The sequence below is a fragment of the Seriola aureovittata genome, chromosome 5 (genome assembly GCF_021018895.1).
Source record: "Seriola aureovittata isolate HTS-2021-v1 ecotype China chromosome 5, ASM2101889v1, whole genome shotgun sequence".
Lineage (NCBI taxonomy): Eukaryota > Metazoa > Chordata > Actinopteri > Carangiformes > Carangidae > Seriola > Seriola aureovittata.
In genome coordinates this window covers 22,086,394-22,107,142 of record NC_079368.1, presented here as the reverse complement: position 1 = coordinate 22,107,142, position 20,749 = coordinate 22,086,394, and the positions used below count along the sequence as shown (strand labels likewise).

The 20,749-nt window shown below is 40.4% G+C and overlaps 1 protein-coding gene across 1 annotated transcript in view; it reads right to left on the bottom strand.

Annotated features, from left to right (window-relative positions):
• Nucleotides 1–1,225: 1,225 nt before the first annotated feature.
• The window catches only part of cspg4ba (chondroitin sulfate proteoglycan 4ba), a 28,313-nt gene continuing 8,789 nt past the window's right edge, over nt 1,226–20,749 (bottom strand). The window contains exons 3-10 of the mRNA XM_056377005.1: nt 16,533–20,105; nt 15,455–15,928; nt 14,836–15,012; nt 10,680–10,878; nt 9,257–9,388; nt 6,095–6,267; nt 5,399–5,582; nt 1,226–5,140 (exon numbers count right to left, since the gene is read on the bottom strand). Coding sequence (XP_056232980.1) covers nt 3,078–5,140; nt 5,399–5,582; nt 6,095–6,267; nt 9,257–9,388; nt 10,680–10,878; nt 14,836–15,012; nt 15,455–15,928; nt 16,533–20,105 — 6,975 coding nt within the window. The 3' untranslated portion in view covers nt 1,226–3,077. The remainder of the gene's footprint in view (nt 5,141–5,398; nt 5,583–6,094; nt 6,268–9,256; nt 9,389–10,679; nt 10,879–14,835; nt 15,013–15,454; nt 15,929–16,532; nt 20,106–20,749) is intronic.

Here is a 20,749-nt window from a genome sequence, read left to right as displayed (position 1 = left end):
TGGTTATACATTATCAAATGTGGTCTATTCATCCTATTTTTAATGTGTACTAACCTCTTCAGCACTGCCTGTGGTCTGTGACCGCTCTGTCAGCTTTATTATATTTTTCCGAAAAAAAAGTTACTTTTGTTAATCTATGTTTTTGCTTATGCGTAACTAACTATGCTCAGTAGGTTTGTTCTTTGTTTTTAGTTGTGATTTATATATTATGTTTGAAACAGTAAGCTATGTAGATGGTAACCAATAAAAACACTAGGAATTCTGTTGTCAGAGTGCTGACTGCACACTCCTGTGCTGATGATAAACAGTTTGGTGATGTCTGTCCCAAGTTGTGCTGAAATGTCCTTTTAATAAATGACAATGTTGTGGTTTACAACAGGATCCCAATGAAGTTCCTGTTGGTGGACTCTGTGGCTTGACATCATTGTGCTAAGTTTGCAGCTCACATGTGATGCCATTGCTCACCACCCCTATTAGCTCATTCTATTCACTATTCAGCACACCGGCACTGCTTGTGTACACGTCTTGAGCTGGATGCATCTTTGGATGAAAGAGTTCTTTATTCTTTCTTTATGAGTTTACTGTAATCTTTAAGACCTGTCCACGCGTGACAGACATCCTAAAGTCGCAAGAATTTTTGCATTAGGAAAACAGATACTCTTTGTATGATACCATGGGTCATGTGGACTGACTCAGCAGTAAATGAAGCTTCAGCTTCAGAAAAAGGTCCTTGTGTTTGTCTAAATCACATTACATGTTTACCGTCTGGGTACCATCTGAGATGCTTAGAGAACATTTGCCTTGGCAACAAAACATTTCTGATGGAGAACACACAACACCTTGGTGCAGATCATGTGACAAAACCATTTTATTGTTTTTGGATGTGAGAAAACCACAATTAGAGTAATTGCAGGAAACTGGGAGAAGTGATGATGATAATTTATCTTTTTCTAACTGGTCCTCCGGTGCAATGTATCTTTTGCTGAAATGAGTAAAGCGCCATTAAGAGGAGGGCAAAAGGCTGCAAGTACAGTTTAAATTATAGAGAAGGAGAAAACTGCCAAAAACTAATTTAACTGGAAGAAATAAGGGATAATTTGGATGCCTATAAATGTTGTTGGAGGAGAATTGGGTAGACACTAAGTAAAAAAGACTGCACAGATTATACACACTTACAAGGTATGATTTTCCTACTGTAGGATAGCAGACAGTAATTCCTTCCAAACATTTTAAAGTGGTTTATTAAAAATATGGTATAAATAACTATGACACTTGTTACATAGGTTACATCATTCATATGACACTGGGATACACTGGATAGACACTTCTGTTCAGTACAAAATGATTCCATAACATACAAGTTTACAGTGATTTTCAGTGACAGCAATTTCTTATCTTGCCTAGCTTGCCAGAACAAGTCAGAAAAGTACCTTTCATTACAGTAGACACAGCATTTCAGTGTCAGACAGCCAAGGCCTACAGTACATAATGTCAAGAATCTAAGGACACAAGTAATACAGTTTTGTCAGTGTTAAATAATGAACATAAATACCAGCTGTTATTTCAGTCAAAGAAATTGTCAGTTTTTTGTAATTTGTCTGGGAAACACCTGTCAGTATTTTCAAAGAAGGACTCCTTGAATTGCTGCTCAAAAGCAAGAGACTGACAACTTGTTCTGTTGACAAATATTTAATATCTCACCTCAGAAAGTCATTACCTCTCCCAGACTAATGAGATTGTTTTAGGCTTAGCAGCTAAATCTCCCTTAAAGTAGGTGAACCCACTATCTATTCAACTGTAGGAAAACCTGTTAAATGATGACAGAATGAACCTGCAGTTTGAATTTTAATCACTGAGGTGAAAGTGAAAGTGGGTGGAATACAATATAAAATATATAAATAATGTGCATAGTAAAATAAAAAAAGAACAAATTATAAAACAGTTTTTTTTTTTGTGATTTTACCAGGGCTATAAAGAAAAAAATATTTTAATAGTGGTGCAAAACCATTTCAATATACAACCATGGTGGGAAGCATTTGCGACAAAACCCTCAAATTTATAAGATTGCAATGTGAAAACAAAAACCTGTTATTGGCAAGACATGCAACCCTCATTAAAGGTAACATGGAGTAAATGACTATTAACAAAATACCTGAGTTTACAAAAAGTTATACTGTAATATATGATACATAACAACAATATAAAATCTGAACAATCAATTGAAATCCTTAGACAATACATCTTTGTACCAGTGTCAGTCTTAGTAATTCACAGTTGCATCAGCTCCCGCTCTGATGACCATGACCCATAATGGGAGAGACTTCAATGTGCATGAGGACCAGACAACGACGTGACTGATTAAATTAGGCACCAAACATAGGTTATAATTTACCAGAATGATGATTGTTTCGTAAATGCTTAATTACCAAAGTCTGTCCCACCAGCTGAATCTATTGCAGTAATTGGTGTTGGATTGTTAGCCAGTGTTTCAATGGATTGTGCAACTCAAAGTCGTCCTGACTCTTATTAATGTATTCCAAATAACTTTGGCAATAGTGGTTTTGTCCATTATCTATCCTTAAAGCTGCATGAATCAATATTTGGCCACCAAGGGGCACAAGAACTCAAAATAGATGCACTGTCTTGATGAACTGTATTGTGGCCTTTTAAAGTTGTTGCTTAAATTGTTAGCAAACAATTGCCTTATAACACTTCCAGCACATTATTGTCCCACTTGAGCTCTCTTTCTAGCCATATGATGAGCTTTTAGCTCTGATTTAGACTCCAACAACTCTTGGTCTTTAATTTGCTACATATTTGACTTTCTTCCTTAGCTAGTTTGTCACTTTGTTGAACTTTGTGTTGGGTGATAATTCTGAGTTTGTCACAATGAGTGAAACCTTACACATGACACGGTAATTCGAGTCAGTATTAATACAAAAATATTGATCCATGCAGCTTTAAGCTAATAAAATAGTTAATTACAGCCTCATTTGGTACTCAACCACATTTAATCCATTATCAAAACCTGTAACAATATCTCCAACACATATAGCTATAAGTCGGTTTGTGGAAGATCATACCCAGTACTGATTCTTCTGAAGAGTGGGTGTGGCGGTTCTAATAACTTGGGAAGATGCTCCAGGGGAACCATTGCTCCAGGAACTTATGAGCATGTTTGAATCAATGGTGTCATAACCCGTACCGTGATTTGACACCAGTAATCGATCAAGAACAGGGCTGCCCGGGCAGTTGGGGTTCAATGGAGTGACAGTCACTGAGGGAACTGTTGTGCTCCTCTGGGTTTCGCCTTGGTAGGACTCACTGCTTGGAAGACCAGTGGAAGGTGTCTCTTTTGGTGCAGTAGTGCTCTGCTTCCTTAGCCTGTGATGTCGAAGAAACACAACCAGGACTACAAAGATGATTACAAGCAGCAGCAGGGCCAGTAGTGGTAAGATCACCAGGAGCGGATTGGAGGTTTTTTGCGGGTAGGATTCCACACGAACTGGTGTGTTCCTAAAGGGGAAATCCTCCGTTCCACGTGTTGGTTTGCCGAGCGTCGTACTGAAAATGCTAGTTCTGTTGGAGTTTCCCCAGCGGTTGCGTCCCTTGAACTTTTGCTGGTTTTTGCTTGGTTGCTGGGTGGAGAGGAAAGCTGTAGACAGGAATGGTGAAGCAGTTCCATTTCTGGAAGTCTGGATTGGTGTCTGAGTAACAGATGATGTGGTTGGGACAGGACTCTTTGTGGTGGGAAAAAGTGCTGAGTCATATGGCACAACTGTAAAGTGGAACTCCCCTTTAGCAGGTTGGATGTTATCAGCTTTCAGCAGAAACACCAATGAGTTATTCAGCTCTTGAACTCCAGTCATATTGGCATTAAGCTCCAAGGCTACCTTCTCCTGCATCACCTCCTTAAAGGTGAAGGAGTCAGCTTGTGCAGCTTTCCTGGACATTTTCGGTTTTGTTTGAACCACCTTCCCATACTTAGGGTGGGAGATTATTTCAAATACAGGGTCACTATTACTAATATTAGCAAGTTCAGAGGCATTCAGAAAACTAGCGCTGAGTTTCACAGCAATCCCATTGGGAATCCTCACACCTTTGCCAAACTTGATCAAAGGTGTGACAGTTATGTTGAGCACTTGGCCGGTGAGATTTGCTTCTGAAGTGAGGGCCGTAAACTCAAAGCTGTCTTCTCCAGAGGAAAGGGAGATCATGTGGTAGGACAACCTTCCAGCCTGTAGATCTTCCTGTTCAAACTGTGTAACCTCTTTGTCGTTGTCCTTCAGAAGTTTGCCAAAGTTTGGAGGCCTTGTAATCTGGTAGTGAATGGTGACGTTTTTCCCATTGGTAACAGCATCAAGGTTATCCTGGGTCAGTGATACTGAAGTCTTGCCTTGCTCCAGTGTCAATCCAGTGTAGTTGACCAGAGAAATTGTGATTTCTGTCACCTCTAGGTTAAAGAGTTTATAAATTGGTTTATGATGGCCATCTGTAACACTGAAGTAGAACACCCCTGAGGCGGAGCTTCCATCATGGATGAAATAGATGCTTCTGTTATTGATTTGGGCTTGGGTGAAGGCCACTATCGACTGATTCAAACTTCCTTCAAGAGCTAGGTAACCATTGTTTGGCTTGCTAATCACAGAGAACTTAATATCATCAGGGGGATTGTCTAAGTCTTCAACTTTGAGATTCTCAGGCCCGAGGACAACTGTATCTCCTTGTACAACCCTCAGACTTGGAGCTTTGGTTTTTAGCAAAGGTGGCTGATCATTCACCGGTGTGACTGTAATGTTAAAACGCTCCTCAACAACATCACTGTCATCTTGAGGGCGTTGTGCTGTTTTTCCCTTAGGATTTATCCATGCACTGAAGGCAAAAGAATCACAAGCTGTCTCCGAGTTGTCATGCTTGTAGGTGATACCGTATTTGTGGATAATGAACTGGGAGAAGTTGGGTTTCTCCTTGGTGAGGTTTCTCTCACCCACCATGATGACGCCATGCTGAGGCAGGGATGTTACCTGAAACCAGACCTCATGGGAGCCCCGCTGAGGTGTTGGCAGCTTGGACATCAGGTTAGTGGCATCAAGCTTGGACTCATCAATAATGACACTCTCCCCTTCTGTTACCGCCGCACCTATCCCCAAGTAAATCACCACAAATAACATTGTTAGACACTTTTTCTTTTCAATAAATCAACATAAACAAGAGCATAGTTTGTGGTTTTTAGCTAGTTTAGCTATGCTAGTAGTGTGGCCCCAGGTGATGTCTACAAAAGTCATTTTAGTATTGTTGTTGTTTACATGTTAGCATGCTGATGTTAACATTCAGCTCAAAGCACTGTCTAAGTACAGTCTTACAGAACCGCTAGCATGGCTGTAGACTCTTTTCATACCTGTGTTTGCGAGCAGGACTGTGTCGTGTTCAGGTCCAGTATTCTCATAGGAAATGTCTATTTTGAAGGTCTGACTGTCCAGAGAAGCAGGCGGTGATGCCACAGAGAAGGTCATGGAGTCCATGGCTTCCCAGCCCACTGACTCAATGGGGGTTTGAATGTACATAACCTCTTTCCTGTCCACCTAAGGTACAGAAACACCATAAATCCTCAGGAAAGCTTGATCCAAAATAAATTCACATCAATACATTTGTGCAAAAGCAGCATATTATCATCCCTAAAATCAATTGATGGTTTAATCTACTACATATAAACAACTCATTGGCCTCAATAATTCTTCACCATTCTCAAAGACATTTCTACAATGTGTACAAGATTTCATCATTAATTTAAATCTGCTTTGCTCAGCAGTAAAATATAGCACACAAAGCATCACAGCTTTAACTGTGTCAGATAATAATCCATCAAAAATATCTGATTACATAAAAGCCTAACATGTTCCACTCAGCCCAAGAAGCACAGAGTCCATTTCCTGAATAAGGATGCAGAATATCTATTATTCATACTGGAAATTTGGCAACTTTCCACATGAATGGAGGAACCCTGATGTTCAGTCTTACTCTGGTTCACATCCCTTTTATTTTATTTTAAAATATCTTGAAAGAAAAGTGTTGATACCACCAGCTCTTCACTCACCATATCTTGTGTGAAAGTGGAGATGTCTACTGTTGAATTATCAGGCTGCCTTGTCACCAGTCGCCCCAGCTTAGGATGCCGTATCACACTAAATGTAATGATGCGATTGGAGGTGTTGCTAATGTCATTGGTCTCCGCTTGTAAATCCTCATTTGTGATTGGTGCAGAGGAGCCTGGAGGAAAGACATGAAACTGAATTAAGAAAATGACTGATGACGTGTCTTGGATTATTGATCATGAAACTGTATCTGTTAAGAAAAACAGTCTTTCTTGTCTGGTATTCAGTTTAGCTCTGACCACATTGTTAAGACTGTTGTGTAGCTGCATCAAATGTAGCAAGTTTTTCCTTCTGGAGGCGTTTCACGTCTTTTTGACTCCAAATTATGCAAAGCAAGGTCTGGAATAGACTGATGAGACTCCTTTGATGTGTCAAATTAAAGCTGCACTGCAGACATCACAGACTTTTTAACAGCACTGTCCAACTGCAGTGCGGGGTGTTACATAAAATCCACACAAGAAATTAAAAGTGGATCAGCTCCTCACAGGCGCAGAAATCTTCCACTTGGGAAAAACCTAAGGGGAAACATCTTCTATGCATGATGACAGGGTCTCACTACTGAGAGCTTCTTTTCTTTGTAAGATGAACTACATAGATCTCCATAACCCTTTCTGCCACAGTGAAGATTGTGAGAATACTAAAAAAAGACTGCTGATAAATGAATGATGGAAGGCAATGATAGGATGAGGGAAAGAGGGGGTCGAAGCACAGTGAAATTCATTCATCACTTTTCATGAGCACTCCCACGAAAGAGACTTGTCAGTCTCATGGGAAATTTCCTTCTGAGAGGAAGAGGGGGAGACGGGCTTTCTTGTTTTTTTTTTTTTTTTTTACACGAAAACCTATCATGCGCTAAATCTGTCAGAAATGGCTTTTCGTATATTGTCAGATGTTTGTGCAGCTGTTCTTGATGGCAGTAGATAGACATGTAGAATGCTTAGAGATGTAAAATCAAAACATGACCAAAATAGTTTTCCCCAGCTCCTGTGTTGTTAATAAGACGAACGTGTGACACATGTTTATCACTGCACAAACAATACATCATAAATATTAGGCCTATGGGATAAAAATACATTCATAAAATGATAATGATGAGACAGATTTAGGTGAATACAACAACAAAGAAGTAAGAGAATTCAGTATTAGAGTATCATCACTTATATGTGTGTGTGTATATGTGTGTATATATATATATATATATATATATATATATATATATATATTTCTCCTCATGCTATCACCTTTGTGGTACTTGCAGGCAACAACACAATGAATCACTGTCAGAACACTTTCAGGTAAACACTGGTTTTCTTAATGAGGCATATGCAACCATTTAGTGAGGAGTCTGCACAGTTTTACAGAAAGCACCCAGACATTTGAGGATTTTTGCAAGGAAGAGGAAAAACATTAATCTCCCCACCACAGTGTTAAAGTGTTTCATGTCACCCCTCACCCCATCAAAACCCTTCATTGTCTGTTAAAGCTCCCATCCCGCCCCCCTTCTCCCTGTCCCGCCTGGCACAAAGCACAAACAGGGCTGCCTCAGACAGACAGTGGCACAGCTTTTCAAGTACACACTCACCCTGTGGCTGGGAAGCTCAGCAGAGCGTGCCAGTTGGCAGTTTGCAGCCCTCACAATATTCTTTCCTCCTAACTCACAAACCGGACCACTGGAAATCTCAGAAAAGATCTCAGATGTGTTTTCAGACACAGACAGCAGTCAGTCTATTTTTAGCTCCTGAGTTTTAAAAGACGCATCCTGTATATTAAAACATCACCAGTCTGGTATTTGGGTAATGTAATCACTTGGCTGTTGGAAAAGTATGGCGTAATGGGGTCAATCATAAGAAAATGTTATGAGAAAAAACCTCAGATGTTCTCTGAGATGAAAGTGATAAATATATAATAATAAAACACCTAAAATAAAAAAACCCTAACAACAAATGGATGGTGGAAGTGTGATGCAGTTCACAATGAAGGCGGCTAAACTAGGCTTTTAGACCAGGCGCTGGTACATCCCCCTCTACTGTCATCCAGTGTGACCGAGTGCTCAGCTGACAGCGCTGTCAGTGGGAGAGCACTCAACAAGGAGAGATGCTGGTGCGCTGGGATTTTATAACTGAATGATGAGCAGGATGCACACTTTTACCTCACATCACAGACGATGAACAAACACAATAAAACATGGGGTTTTCAGTTAAAAATATATAATGTAGGCTGAGTATAATATGATTAGGTCATTCACTGCAGGCATAATGCACAGCAAGCAGCAGCATCTGTGGTGTGATGAGGTTAATCCAAACTTGCAAAGCGAAGTCATGTGGTTCCTTGACCAAAAAAACATAACAAACTGTTTTCTGACATATTTATGTAAATGTGTGACTTGAATCTCAGAAAATATCAGAGTTTTTAAAATTAATTTACAACTTTAATCTCAAAATTTTGTTCCGAATATAACCCCCCCCCACCATTGTAAAAAAAAAAAAAAAAAAAAATACTGCAAAGGAAAGGGCAAGGTTTCACAAACAAACACAAACACACCTTTGTCTTTGTGGGGACCCGGCTTTGATATAACCCTCGCCCTTAATATATTGCATTCCCTAGCCCCTTACCCTAACCTTAGCCATCACCTGCATGTACGTACACACACACACACACACAAAAAAAAATACAAAAAAACAAAAAGGAGAAATCAATATTTTGCTTATGGTTAATACAATAAAACTAAAAAGAGTCTGTGTGAGCAGACTGTGACAGACAGAAATATTTCGTTTCAGTTCCTTTAAGGAAGTACAGTAGCTGTGTAGTTTCATCATGACTAAAAGACTAAAAAAGAAATCAAAACGACAAAAATTCTTGCAATCTCATTCTAGGAAATCAACTCAACTTTGAAAAAAAAAAATTAAACTAAATATCTATTTGTGACCCATCTTTACAGTTTTGTGTCTCAGAGCTGAGTGCTGCACACAGAGTAGAGAAGACTACAGATATTGAGAGATCGGCTAGCACAGTTTTCCAATGCGTTACTGACAACAATAAAACTATAGAGAAAACACCAGGCTTCTCCTTTGATGACAAGACTCTATTCAGAGGGAAGGATTTACCTGGAAACACCTTGAGTGGACGGTTTTTCTCTAAACTGAGGACTAAGGCTCTGGCAGTGATGCTGAAGATCTGCCTCGGGGTGAAGTTCACACCATCGTTGACTTGGAAGTTGAATCCTCCAGACATGGCACCTGGACATGACAGGAAAAACAACATCAAACTGTCAAGAAGTCTCTGAGGGAACATTGTTAGATTCTGACTGCTGCATTGAATAAAGAACAACTGCATCTTAGTTTTGTGAGGACAAGTTGTCTCTTTGTTCTCGGCAGGAGCAAATTTACAAATGAGCTCTGTCTGGTTTCTGCAAAATACACAGACAGAAAAAAGTAGGTGATCAGCACTCCTGATGGTCTAAAAAAAACAAAAAAACTGCAACACAAGCTAAAACTTCGTATTCTGATTCAATGAGGGGCTATTTAATCAAAATCAATTGTCTATACAGGTGTAGATGTGTGTAAATGTGTGTGTGTGAAAAAGAAATTCTTCAATATACAGGATGGGGCAAGTACCTTACACACACTGCTATCACAACCTTTCCTCGTAGTACAAGTACAGGCAAAGAAAAAAGTGGATATGAATCAGGAGAGTGAGCAGAAATCTGATCTGAGACTGACGCTATCAAATGTTGACAGATCTTATCCATCGTTTCACATCACATTTCCAGACTATTACCACCTGCAGCCTGGCTTTCAGTCCAGTCTGTCTGAACTGTATCAGTGCTGCAAGTAAATTAACAGCTACTGAAGAGAGTTCCACATTGTTTCTGCAACAGGGGGAACTGAGCAGAGGACAAATCAAACAGTGGGAACTGTCAGCAGCAACTTCTTTATATGAAATGTGCCTTGAGATAACGTCTGTTGTGCTATAAAAATTGACTTGACTTCACACAAAAGGAACAACAACAACAAGGTATCTTGAATCATAAAAACAGAGCTGAATTACATTTGGCTTTACTGCATTAAATCCAAATTGTGCAGGAGAATAAACACTGACCACAACCGGACCAATTAATTACAGGTCATATTTAAGATATTAATTTAAGTTTTTAATTGCAGTTTGCTTAGAATCATTCATTTGGATGACAGAATGAGAACATGATATGAGCGTAAATACAAATCAAGTCAAAGTTGATAAATGATTAGAACTGAATTATCCCCCAACCCCACTTATATTGCTATAATGTTTTCTTCTTCTATATCCATCTCCACACAAACAGAGGAATGTTCTCTTTGGTTTTTAATTGAGGGGGAGCCCCACTGTACAGGTCTGTGGCTTCCTGACCTCTCCTCTCCCACCTGTTTCATTTCTGTTGCCTGTTTTTATTCTGTTTGTATAAATGCAAAGTAAGAATCGACTCAAATCAAATGGAACTATTACATTAGATTATTAAAACAAAACAAAAAAGCAGGGAACACACTTTACCTTTGTGCACAAACAGCAGCTGTCCTTGGTCTATGTAGGCCTGGGTGAAGTTGAGCACCGCCTTCATGGGGGCACTCTTCAGGGCCAGGTATCCGTTGCTTGGTGGGGTCACCATAAATTGGAGCTCCTCTGGGGGTGTGTCCTGGTCCTGCGCCCTTAGATCCTCTGGGCTGATTTCTGTCACTGAGGACACCCAAACCTGGACACAAGATGGACAAGGGCAACGGGTGTCAGCTGTGATCTACGTGAAGATATAGAATGTCGTTTGACATGGCTCAGAATGAAGGTCCTAACAGCATTTGACAGGCATATGCGATTCTGACATTTATTTTGATTGATGGCATGAGGTACTGTCATATTTTGTTATACAATGGGGCAATAGACTCGCTACTTTGAAGCTTATTTCCATTTGCCCGTCGTTACAGCCATAATTCAAGTATTCTGGAAAAAAAATCTAATAAAATTGTCTTGAGGATAGAACAGAATGACGTCTCAGGTACTTTTTTTTTTCCATTAATTAAATCCACCTAATCTCCGCAGATATGAAACAACTGAAAAGGAAGTGAGACACATAAAAGACGGACGGAAACAGCTGATGTGTCGTTGTCATTCATCACCACATACAATGGACCCAGGATGCTGTTCTCACATGTTTTTCTCTCTCTCTTTCTTCTCTCCAAGTCATTTTCCACTGTTCATCATCCACTGAAGCAGAACTGCTACAAAAACAATCTCTAACTGAGGCACCTAAAAGATGCTGAGACAATAACAACCTGTGTCACTCTGAGCATCACTCAAGTCACATTCAACAACATAATGAACATATGACGGGCATCTTGGGGCTAAATATAGCTACGCAGACTGTAAACACAGTTGGATGTAGAACAGACACACCATTAAGGTCCCAACAGAGGAACTCGTGAACACACGGGACACAAAACTATTGACGAAGGATACCTTTTTCTGAGAACCAATAGACACAAAATCTATTACAGACCACATCCTCTAATTTTGAAGTATTAAAAATGCTGTCCAGGAAGATGAGTCACTTACAGAACAGCACAGTGACCATTTGATTCCCTATCACCCATCTGTAATGTTAAAACTGCCCGAATAGGGATTTAGTCATATTAGTAAAAACCTACCATGAAACCATGACACATGCTAGAGTTAAAAGAGTAGTTTAAAATATTTATATTCATGGTTAAACCTGAATTTATTAATTTTATTCTGTTTAGCTGCTAAATGCTCCACTATGCTCATCTGCTTGTAGTTGTTTTTGTGTGTCTGATTGTGAACAGTGAGCTTTTAGAGCTTTTTCACTGACTACAGCTATAGGTAGAGTAAAGTCATGAGCTGGAAAACAAAAACAATGAGCTGTAAGATGTAGCGCTGAGGGGACTGCAGAGAAGTAATAATTATCTGCATGTTTGTAACTAGGAAGGACAACTTTCCCATTACATGTAGCCATTTGACGCATTTTCTGAAATAGAAGGTCACAATAAATGTTATTGTTAGGTTTAGTCACAAAATCCACTTTGGAGTCAAAGTGAATTTCATGTAGTGTACTGTTACATACTAAAGAGTGCAAATTTCCTGTTTTTCATGGGTCATATCAATGTGCAATGCAGCCACAAGATATATAGCACTTTATAGAAATGGTGTGATCACACACTGGTTAAGTAGCAAGTATTTTTATTGTAAACTTCTCACTGCTGCTCTCTGGAAGGTGGTTTATGTGAGAAATGTCGCAGACTGCAGAACTGCACTTTGCAGGGTGAAGGGAAGTGGGTACAACTACAAAAAAACACTTGTGCAGCCTAACACAGACATCATAAGATTTAAGACTATCTGAGGCCGGGTTTTACCTTTATAAAACTACTAAACACTGGGTGACACTGGAGTCTAAATGGCCCTAAAATTCACTGTATTACTAACTGGCTGTGAGCTGGTCTCTCACTTGGCTAGACGTGTTACTGGATCAGAAGCATGGGGCACTTTTTCAATTAGCACCTGTAAAACCATATTACACTGGTCCTATCTCTCCCCATATGAGAACACTTGCCACACATGTGAGTGCGTGCTCCTCATAGCAGGAAATGACTACACATCCAATAATCCCATATTAAACAGGAAGTCACAGCAGGATCGGTCTGAAACCGCATCAGGGCGACTCCACCAAATTCAAAGACAGGACACATGAGATCAATTTGCACAAACAGCCCCTTGGAGTGAAAATCAATCCCTCAAATGTGACAGGATGCTCATCAGGCTGCAGCCTTAGTCATGGAGACGATAGTCAAAACAAACTGCACCACACTCATCATATCTTTGATCCATTTTTATTGAATTCCTGTGAGTCTTCACTGCCAAACCTCAACTGTTTTGATCTTTATATGCTGAGGTGTTTTAATAGGCCTTTGGTTTTAATATCACCTGCACAAAGTAAAAAAATCTCTCATGTTGCTTCACATTAAGCCTGTCTCCGAAAGATAAATACTCATGACAAACAATTAAGAATTTGACTTCAGGAGACTCTGCTCACAGCTCTATGTCACTGTGATGCCATTACTTCTAGATATCTGGCGCAAACTTTGGAAAGCAGACAGAGGTTGAATGTATCACGTGTCAGTCAGTACTGCCACAACTAACCTACAAACACAAGACATTTGTATTGGATCATAGTCTACTGATTTCAAGGTTTTTTTAAACTTAAGAAAAAAAGGATGATCTGTTTTGTTTTGTTTCATTTTTTATTTAAAAAATGAATAACTTGTATTTTTAACCAGACATCCTCTGATATTTATGCAGGATTGTCGTAGGGTTTATTCAGCATTTGCCAAGCTTATGTAACATGTAACAATAATCCCCTATGGCACACTGATTAATAAAAATCTGTTGAGTCCTTTTAAAATATTGAGTCAGAAAACATCAAAGCTGTTTCAAAACTAACTTTCCAATAAATTGTATGGAAATTAGGTAGGGTGACTCTGTATGTCCGTTGTAAGAAGTCCTGTGTCTCTCTTCAAATCTTCCACAGTTTGAGCCCCAACATGATGTGCAGTGGCAGAGAGCCACCTTGTGGACACTGAGAATCCAGTTCCCCTCTGGTAAAACATGACATAATGACCGATGAGATCACATTTGCATTCAATAGATCATACATATGTGCAGACCAGCTTGTCAGAGACTGTCACCAAAATGTGTAAACATCTCCCTTTTGAAAAATATTCAGTGTTTTCTGATTAAAACTACTATAATTCACCTGGCTCCCTGATGTTTTTCAGTGTAGTAAATTCTAGAAGTCGCTCTTCTCTGAGTCTGCAGGAATTTGAGGCATTTGGGGCAAAGCTGCACACACACAATAGAAGCCTATACTTCAGCCTCTCTTTCCAGCTGGACCTCTCCCAACTCTAGCCACTGAGGCTGCAGGAGCACTGCTCAGCACTGCTCAGCACATGGACACACACAACAATGTTTGTCTAATTTACGTGAATTTAAGTGACGTTCAAAATATACTGTATGCAAGAAAAACTGCTTTTCACAGACAGGTAGTAAATGCAATTCTTTTTGGATAAGAAGACAGTGAGGAGAGTTGTGACGCAGTAGAAACAGGACTGAGCTGAGGCCATATCGTGTTTGCTATTTCCAGGCCATGCCATCATGCTGCTCAACATTATGATGACGCTCTGGAATGGCTTAAATTCAAGCATCATGTTCCCAGCTGCATGATCTCATGTTCATGTAATGCCTGGGGGCTATTTTCTCTTTGATTTAAAGTCTTTTGTATTCATAAGAAGCCTTAGAAATCATTTCCGGTCACCCCAGACTATACAAAATAGCAGCTCCCCTTTCAATTCACTGAAGCAGCTATGCTTGCAACTGACTAGGGGACGTTTTTGAAATGTAACTCCTTCACACCAAACAAGCACCTCCAAAATATATGTCAATGCATGCGCTGTGCTGCCAGCGCCCCCCCCCCCCCCCCTTGACCCTCCTCCACATAGCAAACATACTTTCCTCATCCAGCCAGTCAGCCATGGCAACTTGCAACACTGCCCACGTGAAAACTGCCTGACAGTAAGCCATGGTGCCAGACCTGCTAGTAAAAAAAAAAACACGTCCAGAGTTTAAATATAGAGCAGTGCAGACTCACCCTGAGGACCCTGTTGGCTGTAATAACAGGAGGCTCATCGTTGACAGCTGTAACCTGGATGTACACCGTCTGGGCGGCACTCTGCTTCCTCAGGCCTGAGTCATTGGCCATCACGGTGAAGTTGTCGGTTAAGGTTTCGCTGCTGTCATGGATGTAGTAAATGAATTCATGTTCCACCTGGTTAAGAGATCATGGACATTATTAGGGAGAACCTGAAACTAAAACTGCAAAGATTTATTCAAAATACAGCCATTCAAAACACTAATATTTTTTGACACTTAGGTCACTATACTCTCTGAAATGCACATAGAGAAAAAACAAAACAAGAGATTCTAGCTGGCATAGGGTGAGAAGGGGATGATGGGGGTCAAGCAAGGGTAATACTCTTTAATGTTTTGATTTAATTAAGGATGAGTTAGATTACAAACACTGCAAAGATGGCTGTGGGTTTAGAAAAAAAACTCTTTAAATATGGGGCATATTTGAGAAAACACCCTCTCATCTTGATAAATAAAATATTACTGCCATATGAAATCTAATTATTTATCGATTAATCCACCTGCCACTCTGTTGCTGTTTCTCCAAAGCAACTGAAGGACTGTCTGTAAGAATATCTCACCTGCCTCCTGGTGAAAGAGGTTATGGACACACCAGGATGTCGAGAGTGTTCAATGTGGCCGTGCAGGGGGGGCTCAGTCAAACTATACAGGAAGTTGATTCCAGAAAAATGTCGGTTGGTGACTTTGAGCACATCCTGGGTCAGTGCCTTGGAAGCGCCCTCATTCAGAGTGAAATTTGAGACCTGCAGTGGGATGAGGCGTGGGATGATGTCAACAGACATCCTAATGTCGCTGACGTCAGTGACCCCGTTGGTGGCATCGAGGATGAAGGTGTCATTGACTTGGTTGGGCTCCACCTGCATGTACTGGATGTTCCCATTGTTAATGTCCTCTTGGTTAAACGTCTTGACAGGGGATTGTTTGGTTCCGATGTGGCGCTGCTCCGCTTCGACAAAACGCCGGAGAAAGCCATGAGAGGGGGCTACCTTGACTGTGAATACAATCTCAGATGGCAGGTTGTCCTCGTGAGTGACCTGCAACGATCAGAAAACATAGTCGGTGATTAAACTTGAAATGTTCCATGTGTCACCAAAGTTTAGTTTTCATTTTACTCTATATGCAACATGACATCATTGTAAAATAAAAAAAACGAACATGGGTCAGCATTCAGTTTTTACCTTTTCAGCAGCCTTAAAAACCAGGACAAGACAAGTAATTTGTTATGGTTATATTTTTCTTTCATAATTTACACTGTCTGCCAAACATTTTCCTTCCATTAACTATAAAAAGGACACATGTTGTTTCATTACATGTTTTTATAGTCAGGGATAGGAAGTCCTTAATCTTAAATGTCTCTAATGAAACGTGGTGCTGAGAATTCACAAGTATATATATTATTATTATTATTATTATTATTATTATTATTATTATTATGTGCATAATATCATAATTAGACAAAAAATGGTGGAACTGTAATGCCTCTGCAAATATACACAAAGTTGATTGGGTTAAAATTCATTTTATCTGGCAATATTAATAAAAAATATATATTATTATTTGAACCAGAATAAAAATTGCATTGTTGATTGGGAATCTCAAGCCCTCTCTCACACACAGACACTCTTCTGAAACACTCACCTCCAGTTTAGTCTCGTCGATCTTCACTGGTTTTCCTTCTTCTACCAGTAAGTTGTTGTGATGCAGCACGATGGGTGGCCTCTGATGACTTTCCAGGTAAACCTTTACATTGATCCTCACTGCAAATCGAAAGCCTTTCACTTTCACTGTTAGATTGAAATAGTCTGCCAGATGTTTGCTGTCATCGTGCCGATAGGAGATCAGTCCATGCTTTAAGTCAGACAGTGTGAACGAGTCCACCTTTGTTTCATTGTGATAAAGTCTTCCATACTTAGGAGCCACATCCATCTTGAAAATTACCTCTTGGTCATCTCTGATGTCTAAATTTGATATGACACTAAAGTTACTGCTGGAAAAGGTTACTGATTGGCCCTTCTGAACCAGTAAGCCAGTGTTGTTGCCAGCCTTCAAGAAAGGGTCGTGTGCACTGATGTCTAAAAGGCTTGATACAAAATGTTTTCCATCTGAGACAAAGAGCACAAACCTGCCAGTGCTCACACCTTTGTGAATGAACAACACTTGCTTTTCTTCCAAATCCTTCTGTCGAAACTGGAACAGCCGATGGGTGGTGTCATTAACCAGAACTAGGTCTCCCATCGGGATTCCACGTCGAGTGTAAATCAACTGACCATCATCATAATCAGAGTCTCCATCATGATAACGCAAATCCTCTGAAGTGAGTAACCTCTGTCCATCTCTTACTACATGGAAAACTTTATCAACAACACGTACTGGCTTTTGGTCATTGACCAGCTGAATGGATATGTTGAACAATCCTCCCTTTGAGCCAATTTCATCCTCTGCAATGGAAGATTTGAAGCCTTCGCTGGTGGAGGCTATGAAAGTGAACTCGTCTTGAGTTGTTTCACTATCATCATGAATGTACATTATCCTTTCCTCTAATATATCCTGATTACTAAAGGTTAAGATGTTGTCGTAGCTAGCATTGGAATTTGACTGACTAATACGGGCTAGCTTTCCATGTCTGGGGCTGCTTATGACTGTGTAGTACATATCCTTTGTACTCAAAGTCTCTGCAAAGAGCTCATCTTTAGTGATAAGCTTACTTTCTCCCTCCAGAAGGGAGAGTCCATCATTTCTCATGAACACACTGTTGATATCAGCTTTAATGGAAAACTGGAAATCATAGTTTTGAGACTGAGCATGTTTGGAAACCAGCTGAAATTTGAACCTGTCACTAGTATCTTCATAAGGCCTGTCAACTAGCTCATAATGTACTTTAAGATCTGTTACATCTCTTTGGCTAAAGGTTGAATTCTTCCACAAGACTGTGGTTTCGAGTAAGAGTTTTCCTTTCTTTGGTATGGTGAGAACCCGAAAATAAAGGTCATCCTCTAAGAGGGCCACACCTTCGGCTGCAGCAAAAAGATGCTCAGAGTCCAGTGTCACTTTCCTAACTTTATCCAAGTTTAACATAACATTCCTCACCAGGTGGTATTTCACCCACTTCACAGTTATTGGGAAGAGTAGTTCAGTGGTTGCCCTTGCAGCCACATTAACTTTGCACTTAAAGTAATCAGTGGCATTGGATGTCTGGATGTCTTGAAAAGTGCTAACATACCTCAGGCGCTCTTTTTCTAGAAGTCTTTGGGAAAATGAGTCAGCAGGCCTCCATTCACCACTTGAGTGAAGCCTCTGGAGTTCTCCATACTGAGGGGGTTCAATCATATCATACCGGACATCTACAACTTGTTTCATAGCATTGGTTTGGACAGCTAGCTGCTTTGAACCAATTATAGCTGTCTCTCCTTGAATGATCTCAAGGCCTGTGTTGTTGGCAATCTTATACTCCAGTGCTATGGCCATGACCCTTAGAACCACAGTGTTGCTGACCTTTTCCCCATCACTAACTCTAAGAACTATCCTTGAATTTCTAACCCCTGTGTGAACATAGTAAACCCTGAGTTCTTCCAAGTCTAAATATGAGAATGAGGTCACTGCCTTGCCAGGGTTGTTTTCAATTTCCAAATATCCTGCATCAGCGTTCAGGTTCCCAAGCACAGAGAAGACAAGGTCATTATAGCTACTGTCAATGTCTATGGCCTTTAGAACATCCGTGGTGAGGCGTTTCTTTGAGTTCTCCAACAGGACAAAGAGATTTCCTTCAGGGAGACTCAATTCAGGTGCATCGTTGGTTGGTGTCACAGTAATATTGTACTGGTACAATTTTTTGTCCTTCAGATAATCAGGAACTTCCTTTCTACTGCTAGAATAAATTGAAAACATGAAGAAGTCATCTGGTTCCTCTGACCCTCCATGGATATACATCACTCGTCCATGCCAAAGATCCAACATGCTGAAAGTGTTCTCCTCTTGGTCCTGATCGACATCAAGCCTTATCTGACCCCGAACTGGTTGCTCACGAATTCGGAACATAATCTGAGACTGTCGAATGCCAAGCTTTTTGAAGTCCAAGAGAACCTTAATGTGTTTGGCCTCAAGAGATGCTCTACTACCTTCCTGCACCACAAGGTTTTTGAGCTGCACAAAATTTGAGCCATACCTTCTATCCAAGCCCCTTGCAAGGGTGGACATGTGTAAAGATGGTGTTGGTGTCACCAAGTGAAAAAGGGATCCCGGAACGCTTGTTGGACTTATGGTGGTTGATGGTTCTGGTTCTTTATCTGGCTCACAACCAACTGAGATATCCTTGGTGACAACAGCACTAGAGAGACCCATCTTCACTCCATTGACTTCAATGTTCTTCAAACATCCTTTGAAGGAACCTCCCCTGACACGCTTTCCAGATACAGAGACGAGCCCCACCTTTCTAACTTCTGATCTGGTGCTGTCATCAATACCTCCTACAAAAAGATAACCTTTGAGCTGAAGCCCCTTTGAACGAGAGCTGATGCTGCTTTTCACCATCTCTCCATCAACAGTTAGGTCAAGGCTTTTGGAACTGAAATGCAACTTGATAGAATGCCATTTCCTGTCATTGATGAAAGTGAGGGAACGAAGCTCAGTTTTGGTTCCTGCTTTTCCAACAATTGCCACTGGCAAACCTTCTTGAATCTCCACAGCCACAAAGTCGCCCTCTCTGGCTGAACTGTACAACATAATTCCCTCTTTGGCTGAAGTGTGCACAACACACTCAAATATCGCTTCCTGTTGGGCATTCCAGGTTGGAAAAGAAATGTAAGCCCTGGAACTGAAGAAGCTTATAGGGTCCTCCTCGGTGGCAAAGAATTGGGGACTGCAGCCTAAAGACACCTCATGGACATTTTTGAATCCAGTATAAGGCCTAAGAGATGACAGCAAGTCATGTTCATTAAAGACCACGTTGTCCATGCAGCCTCGGAAGCCAATCGGGTCTCTGGGGATATAAAGTCTGTCTAGGCCGCCTGAGCCTCCAACATAGAGGCCATCCAAGATGTTGAGATCACGATGGGAGCCTGGCATCTTTACACTTGTGTGAGAGTTCTTGTCCACAGTTAGAGTGATGTTGTGCTGCACATGGTGGACCTCCACAGAGTGCCAGGCCAGGTCATTGAGCTGGGTGCCTCGCTCTGACTTTAACACCCGCTCCCCAGATCCGAGGTCCAGTTTCAGCTAAGACAAGAAATAGAACTCAATTATAAAAGATGTTATAACACAGGAATAAAAGGCAAATACACTTAGTGATCTAACCAGCAATTCAATCGAGATTGAGGTTATCTGTTTAGAATAGATGTTTGTTGTGATGTCCCATTTTAAATGCAATTGTTGTAATTGTTAGCCATGCCTGCAGCATGGTACCAGGAAGAGTACCTCAAGATATACTGGATAGATTGCCATAAAACTTTGGTACAGATATCCATGGTCCCCATAGGATGAAGCCTACTGACGTTGGTAATCTGACTTTTTTCTCTAAAACCACCATGAGTTTGTGTTTTAGTGAATTGTCATTCAGTTTTGTACAGATATCTCTGTTGCCCTGAGGATGAAGCCCACTGATTTCTCTAATCTTGTAGCTTACATTTTGCACTATGAATAGGTCAAAGTTTTCACTTATCCTGTGAAATATCTCAACATCTGGAGTACAAAATTTTGTTTAGACATTCTTGGTTCTCTGAGGATGAAATCTTAATTTTTTTTTAAATGATTTTTTGATTGTTAACTTTTCCTCTAGTGCCACCATGAGGGTGACATTTGTCGTTTAGATTTAAATGTGTCAACAACTACTGGATGGACTCCCAATAAAACTGGTAGACATT